Source organism: Triticum dicoccoides, chromosome 5A, assembly GCF_002162155.2.
Source record: "Triticum dicoccoides isolate Atlit2015 ecotype Zavitan chromosome 5A, WEW_v2.0, whole genome shotgun sequence".
Lineage (NCBI taxonomy): Eukaryota > Viridiplantae > Streptophyta > Magnoliopsida > Poales > Poaceae > Triticum > Triticum dicoccoides.
Window position 1 is genome coordinate 603080254 of NC_041388.1, and position 8294 is coordinate 603088547.

The 8294-nt window shown below is 46.8% G+C and overlaps 1 protein-coding gene across 1 annotated transcript; it reads left to right on the forward strand.

Annotated features, from left to right (window-relative positions):
- Positions 1 to 5409: 5409 nt before the first annotated feature.
- LOC119298031 lies at positions 5410 to 6060 on the forward strand. The gene has a single exon (XM_037575576.1). It carries the CDS (start codon positions 5504 to 5506, stop codon positions 6032 to 6034), a length of 531 nt encoding a protein of 176 aa, XP_037431473.1. The 5' UTR covers positions 5410 to 5503; the 3' UTR covers positions 6035 to 6060.
- The last annotated feature ends 2234 nt before the right edge of the window (positions 6061 to 8294 follow it).

Consider the following 8294-nt stretch of genomic DNA (forward strand, 5'->3'; position numbering starts at 1 on the left):
AAACTTCAACTTTTCTTTTTTGAACTACAATTATGGCTCACATTGTGCCCCAAACTAAAATTACCAATAAAAAGCTAAGAAAATAAATCTTGAAGACGACACTGAAATAAGCATTCTGGCAAACTGTGAAACTCATTTGGATCAACCACCATTTTTCCGAGATGAACGGGGCTGGAACATTTCTTAAACCACGCTGAAACAAAACCAGCAACGGATGCCGAACCCAGCATCCTAGATAACATTGCCATATATACCACTAATACAATTGACAATGCAACCGTCGATTTGCGTGGGCTAATCATCCCCCGTACCAAAACGCGATTATTATACACCCTGAGCGCGTATGCCCACGTTGAGATCCGCGGCCGGACTGCCGCCCAAAGATTCCCGCTGCCGCCCTCCGGCCCGACGCTCCGGCGACAAGATCTACCACGCTTCTCTGCAACCACCGTGGCGTGTGCATCGGTCTATCGGTCGAACTCACCTTCCTCCAGCGAACATTCGAGGAAGCTGTGCTCTGCTGAGGCGAAGGCGCTAGCCGGAGCAACGGGCGGCGCGACAGGCCACGAGGATCGGGATGACGGGATCGGATGTGTCGGTTTGGTGCGTGGGAAAACCCCTGGGGATTATTGGCCCGGCCGGGCAGACAAGACCAAGTGCCCCGCCGCGCAGCGCCCGGGCATGTGCGCGGCGCCACCCGACGTGGCCCATGGCGGCTAGCGGCTCGTCGTCGTCGCGCGCATGCACGGCGCCACGCGGGACGTACCTCGCTGGCTGCCCGGGCCGCTAGGCGACGCCCCGGCCCTGCGGACCCGCTCTATTGGTGGGAGTGTTCACGCATGCATGGCCCTGGGAAATGGTGTCGTTTGTCTCCTTCGGCGTTCTTGGCGACCCATGCTTGGTTTCGCTCCTGGCAAGCACCTGGTTCTTGTTTGGACTGACCTCCGAAACTAGGATCGATCTCGTGGGGAGGAGAGGGCCGTTGATCGTGTGATGAGTGGTGGTGCAATCCTGTGGTTAATAGACGGGCACGACCGCGGGAATGGTTAGAACAGTGAAACGCCGTACTCTATTCCACCCACGGTACAAAATGCAAGTTTCTAGGCATAATGGATTAATGGATATATAGGGTCATAAAACGGGTTGTTGTTTCTAAGTACACGACAACCTTTGATGGGGCTTCTATGTGTTAGCTGGTTTCCATGTGCACACAAGCTTGACAAGAAAAGTTCCGGGATGGGCATGCATGCTTCCATATCCAAATAGGAAAGTGGAGTAGTATTCAAAATTGATTTTGAAAAAGCCTATGACAAGGTTAAATGGTCTTTTCTCCAACAGGCCCTAAGGATGAAAGGTTTCTCTGAAAAATGGTGCAAGTGGATCCAAAATTTTGTAACTGGAGGTAGTGTGGCCATCAAAGTCAATGATGATGTAGGTCATTACTTCCAGACAAAAAAAGGACTACGGCAGGGTGACCCCATGTCCCCAATGTTATTTAACATTGTGGCTGACATGTTGGCTATTCTGATTGAGCGCGCCAAGCAGGACGGGCAAATTGCTGGGGTAGTGCCACACCTTGTGGATGGTGGCCTCTCTATTCTGCAATATGCTGATGACACAATACTTTTTATGGAACATGACCTGGACAAGGCTCGAAACATGAAACTCCTGTTGTCAGCGTTTGAGCAAATGTCAGGTCTTAAAATTAACTTCCATAAAAGCGAAGTGTTCTGCTTTGGAGAAGCCGTGGAGGCAGCGGCCGATTACGCGGACCTGTTTGGTTGCGCACTTGGCCAATTCCCGATCAAATATCTGGGAATACCTAGTCATTATCGACGTCTCACCATTGCGGAGTGGAAGTATGTAGAGGAGCGGCTAGAGAAACGGTTGAGCAGTTGGAAAGGCAAGTTGCTCTCAGTTGGAGGACGACTGGTTTTGATAAACTCTGTCCTCACAAATATGGTTCTCTATATGCTTTCTTTCTTCCAACTCCCAAAAGGGGTCTTGCAAAGATTGGACTATTTTAGGTCTAGATTCTTTTGGCAAGGAGATGGTGAAAAGAAAAAATACCGGCTGACCAAATGGAGCGTGGTTTGTAGGCCGAAAGACCAAGGTGGCCTTGGAATTCATGACCTGCAGGTCAAGAATGAGGCCCTACTTAGTAAATGGTTGTTCAAACTTCTTACTGAGGATGGTGTTTGGCAAACCATGCTGCGCAACAAGTATCTAGGCCAAAAGGCGGTGTCTCAGGCATATTGGAAACCTGGCGACTCACACTTTTGGGCTGGCCTAATGGCAGCAAAGAAACAACTCTTTCGCTTTGGGTCTTTCGCGATAAAGGACGGGTCAGAGATTCGTTTCTGGGAAGACATCTGGCTAGGCAATGCCAGTCTCCGAGAACAATATCCAGCCTTGTACAACATTACTCGCGATAAGAACAATACTATTGCGCAGGTGCTCAGCTCATCCCCGCCGAATATTTCATTCAGGTGGGATTTGGTTGGCGCCCGACTTATGTCATGGCATAATCTGTTATCCCGTCTGGATCTGATTAACCTGACGCAAGGGCGTGATGTGTTTCGCTGGAACCTTACTACATCAGGGTCTTTCACGGTAGACTCTATGTATCGTGCGCTCACGCATTCTGAGGTACCGGAGAGCAATAACAAGAAAATCTGGAAGGCAAAGATTCCACTAAAAGTTAAAATATTCATGTGGTATCTTCGTAGAGGTGTTGTGCTAATCAAAGACAACCTTGCACGACGCAACTGGCCAGGAAGTAAGAAGTGTTGTTTTTGTACTCTTGACGAGACAATCAAACACCTTTTTTTTCAATGCAAGTTTGCGCGTTCTACGTGGTCATTCATCCAAATAGCGTCAAATTTGTATCCGCCCACAAGTGTTGCCAATATTTTTGGTCATTGGTTGGATGGTATTTCAAATAGATTCAAAACGCTAATAAGGGTGGGAGCGTACGCCTTACTATGGTCGCTTTGGCTATGTAGAAACGATTTGGTTTTTAATGACAAAAATGCTTCTCCTCTGCAGGTTATTTTCCGTTGTACGCACTCGCTTCGTATGTGGTCTATGCTACAACGTGCGGAGTACCTACCGCTATTCAAGGCGGTGTGTACGCGATTGGAGCAGGTGGCTATGGAGGTTTTTACCCAACATGGGTGGCAGCATAATCTCCGGATCGGTCCACCAACCGTTTCGACATAGGCATAGTGTCGGTCTATAGGACTCTACTGTTGCCGAATTGTCGGGTTTTTTTTCTTGTCAGCTTTTTTTTTTGTTTGGCTGTGTGCATCCTAGTTATGCAGAGGACGGGTGGTACTTTAAGTGCTTTGTATCGCTTGATGCTACATTTTGAGATAATAAAAACGCCCTTTATCGAAAAAAATATCCAAATAGGAAATACTAGGACCTACGAAAAGTTTTTACACTGGAACTTGGAGTATGTTTCTGTGGTCGGAAGTTGTTCTTTACACTGAAACTCCGGTAGATTTTCCATGCGTCCATGTGCAGCTCTTCAAATCTCAAGGTTAAAACTTGACGTCAGATTACTCTTATATCGAGCATTCTCATATGATCTTGTATTACCGTCCCGCGTTAAAAATTTTGCACCAAACGGAAGGACATGCATGCAGAATTGGGCGGAGCAAGTTTTTCATCCCCAACCTCTTCCTTGGCGTGGGCGGAGTAGAGTCGCCTTCTAGTGAACCGGAATCGATGCATGCGGTGGCGACGTTGGCAAGGTTGGGCCGCGTTGACGGGAAGGGGTGGCGCCCTGGGCGGGAGTAAGGAGTGGCCGAAATTATCCTGAGAAGTGGCACCGGTGAAGTACAAAAATGAGAGACTTGGGTTGCTTTTTGAGACATCTCCTTAATTTTTTGCTCCTGTGTACATTAAGAGTTCAGCTAGGTACAATTAACTACTCGTTTTACTCCTCTAAAACTAGTCACAATGGGTAATAATATAGGCTAGTAACATGTTGTAGACTCATTTTATTTTGGTACGTGTGATGTTACAGTAACTAACTATGTTACCACATGCCTCTATTTCCTTATTAAATACTCTCCACATCATCTATTTTACCTAAAGATGTGTGATGTTATCACCTCCCACTATGGGTAGTCTAAGACTAGCCACAGTGGAGAGTAACATAAATTGGTAACATATACATATCCCTAGACTATATTACTACCTTCATAATGGATATTAACTTAAGTGTGGTAACATGCAAAGATTCATTGATTAGGTTATAGACTCATATTGCATTGGGACATGTGATGTTACAGTAACTAGCTAAGAGGGTGTTTGTTTCCAGGGACTTATTGGTCTAGGGACTTAAATAAGTCCCTATAAGTCCCATCTAAACCAAACATGAGAGACTTATAGGGACTTAAAGTGGGCATTCGGGACTTATGAAATAAGACTCTCAAGGAGGGACTTATAGGGACTTATAGTTGTAATATGGTCTTATAGAGACTTATAAGTCCTAGGAACCAAACAGGTAGGGACTTTTTAGAGACTTGGGACTTATAAGTTGGGACTAAAAAAAGTCTTAGGACTTACGAACCAAACAGGGCCTAAGTTACTACAATTACTTCTCCTCATTAACTCATTGCCACATAAGCAAATTTGCTGAGTTAGACTCGATGTTACTGCTGAAGTTACTTTCATTGTGGCTAGTCTAAAGGTTTTTAAAGAATCGGCCAGAGAGAGTCATCTTTGTAAAACCAAGACAATGAGTAATTGGTTATCCATATTTCACACATTTTTTTACTTTTGAGCTTTTCTGACAGGCTTGCATACAACTTTTTATTAAAGTTCATTGTAATCACAACCTAATATTTTGGAATTTCATTAGTTTCGTAAATGTCTTCTCAAACCTCGACGGAGAGAAAGTACCTTTCTTGTTGAAACGATAAGAAGAGCGCTTAGCTGCGTGCACGATACGGGCGTGAAGCCAAAGTTTCTGGAATATCTTCTCATCGTTTGCGTCACTGACCTTTTTTCAGTTGCGTGTAGTCCAGAAGCTTTGCCAAAGTTTCATGTACGTAGGTACGTAGCCCCCTGTTCGGGAGCGAGACGCGCGAGGCGGGAGCGTCATCGCCGGAGCGGCGCCATGCCGCGTCTCGTCATGGGCGACGGTACGCGTGGCGCGCCCGGCGGCGCAAAGTTCACGGACTTCACGTGGCCGGCCGCATGGGCCGTATGTAGCTTGCTAGATAGTCCACGGCTCCATGCCATTCACTGGCCGCAACAAACCTCCAGCCAGGCTGTGCTGCTCCCACTCCCGGCTACACGACAATGCTCCCTCTGCCTCCCCGCTGCGTCTCCGTCAGCCGCTCCGCTATATATACCATCGCCGTCTCCGGCAGCAAGCACACCACGCATTACATTACCGCAAAAACAGCGTCAGCGCGAACAAGAGAAGCGCAGGACAAGAAGCTAGCAGCAGCAGCAGCAGCAGCACACAGGCGGCGACCAAGACGAAATGGGCCTGTGTGTGTCGTACGACGCGGCGGCCGACGGCCCGGCGACCGCGAGGGTGGTGCTCCCCAGCGGCGAGCTCAGGGAGTACTCGCCGCCCGCAACAGCCGCGCTGGCGCTGGAGGAGGTGGCCCATCAGGGGTGGTTCCTGTGCGACGCCGACAGGATGGGGTTCGCGGGCTCCGTCGCGGCGATGGCCGCCGGTGAGCAGCTCCAGCCGGGGCAGATCTACTTCGTGCTCCCCGCAGAGATGCTGCGACGCTGCCTCACCGGCGAGGAGGTGGCCTCGCTTGCCGTCAAGGCCAGCGCCGCCCTCGTCAAGGCCGCCACCGCCTCGTCTGCCGGCGGCCGGCGCCGGCGGGGCTCGGTGACGCCGCTCGTGTTTGCACCATCCGAGGAGGACTACTCGAACGAAACCTTGGCGAAATTTGCAGTGAAGCCGGCGGTGCCGCAGAAGCGGAGGGTGGCCTACCGAGGCGGGAGGTCGCCGCCGCGGTTCTCGCCCGACTTAACCGCCATTTTGGAGAGCGAGTAGAGGTGCAGGGCACACGAGACTGACAGTAAAAAAAGGGCGCATTTTTGCACATAGCCCTGCGCCGAGTAGCCGCGAGAGGTGCGTGGTTTCGGCCGCTGATGTTAGATCGGACGGCGGAGATTGACGCGGCAAATGATTGTCAAGTTGGGTGGTAGAAGCAGTCGCGTTTCACTGTTTTGGGCGTTGTTAATTTAGACGTCAGAGAAACAGGAGGGAATGCACATACAGACATGTAAATGTGAATACTGTATAAATGCTTAGTTACTGGCCTTAAGTCCACTGTTCGTGCCCTTATTTTTAAATTTGCTCCGCCGAACCAGTAAATCAGAGGCCGGTGCGAAAGTTTTAAAAAGAGCCCAACTCTTGGAAAAAGCTATAATGTTTTTACTTGATAATCATATTTTTTTTCTTAAAGAAGAACAAAGTTACTAACACACCCGTACAAAGAAAGAGAACTACAATCAATTTCTTGGGTGTGCCAAAATATTTTTCCTCATGCATCCGTTGGCGACACGCCGTGAGCAAAGCTCGATGCTGTCTTTGGGCTTTCGCTTCAGTGGAGCAAACTTGTTTAAACCTAGGAGCTTGTAGAGGCAATGGCTGGAAAGTCGTCAGACAGAAGACGCGAGACTGATGAAGTATGTGACCAAGATGTCACATTTAATAAAATAACTGAGTAGTGAAGTTTAACTCGGTGGCCTAAAACTAAACGATTTTGGCAAAGAAAAAGAAAGTTAAGTTCAACAAATCGGTAAGAAACGGCAATATTTTAGAGGAGGAAATATATTCCTCTAAAAGATACTCAGTCGTATCCTTCTCTAAATTATAGGGGATTGTTACACATGCATTTAGTTTCTTAGAGTGCTGGGTGAGGTGGCTGCTGGCCGTGGTAGAAATAGTCTCGTCTTCGGGGACTGTTAATTTAAACGCCATAAACACGAGGAAATGCACGTATAGATGAATGTATTGTGAATATTGCACCCGCAGAAAATGTAGATAATGTAGAAATTATGTGGAATACGTATGCTCGTTTACTGGTCTGAACTCCATTGCTCATGCCCTCATTTTTAGGTTTGCCTCCTGCAGGAGTAATCTTCCAAGTTAGAAGCCAATGATCACAAAGGATGGCCCATTAGAGCTCAAGAATGCAAACATAGGAGAAACTAATTTTGTTACACTAAAATAAATAAGACAATGTGCGAAAAAGATTGGAAATGGAAGATAATGTTTGATAAGCGGTTATTTGTGTATGAGTGAATTTGATTGAAATTGCTTTAAGACATATGTACACCAACCCTGGCAAAGATATTTAGAAATTCTCTACGACATCTATTTCACATTCTTCCATGCACATGTACAAGTTTCTTATGGGAAATAACCAGAATCCTAAACTCTTCAGCAAAATTTGAAAAATAGTTAGCGGACTTAAGCACAAGGAGAGGATTTTCCATGAATGAATACTCGTGCTATGGTCAAAAGGAAAGGATTTTCCATGAATGGCTATAGTTGCATTCTCTGTAACCAAGCCACCGAGGTGACGACACACCATTTTCTATGGGATTGTGATTTTGCTTAGGAATATAGGAACTCATTATTGGACTGGACAGCTGATGGACAACCTTCGTTTTTTTTAAGTTGTTTGGATTGCTTATCACATGCATGTGTCACGTGGTGACAACCTTCGGTTGTTGTTCACTTGCAAATTTGGATGTGTGCTGGACGTGCTTGTTCACGGATGCAATCATGCATTTCTAGATTTTCGGTGTGCAAAACGTTTATAACCAAGGCCAATCGTACACCTTCAAAAACTAATCGATGGAGCATTTCATTGAGGTCAACAACATCTAGATGCTTCCCGCAAAACAAAACAAAAAGCATCTATCCTAAAAAAATAATCTAGATGCATCTGCAACGCCGGTCTGAAACATAATGAAAACATAGCAGGCACAAATCACAATCGTTCCTACGCGTTCTTGGAAAAATCGTCGGTGCGTATATGCCAATTGTGTCACTGCTGCCAGCAGTGCCTTCCTGTTAGCATCAGGCGTGTGCGTGTTTAGTCCACAGCACGGTAAAAAAACCAGTATGTTACGAGAGCAAGAGTTCATTAGTAGGAATCTCAGAAATAAAATACTGCTTAGCTGGCTAATTAAACTATCCGAAGCAGTGACTAAGATCTTTACAACAGGGCAACGAGCCAACCAACCTAGTAAGCAAGAAAGAAGAAACAGCTAAAAAAACAGGATATAGAACTGCAGTT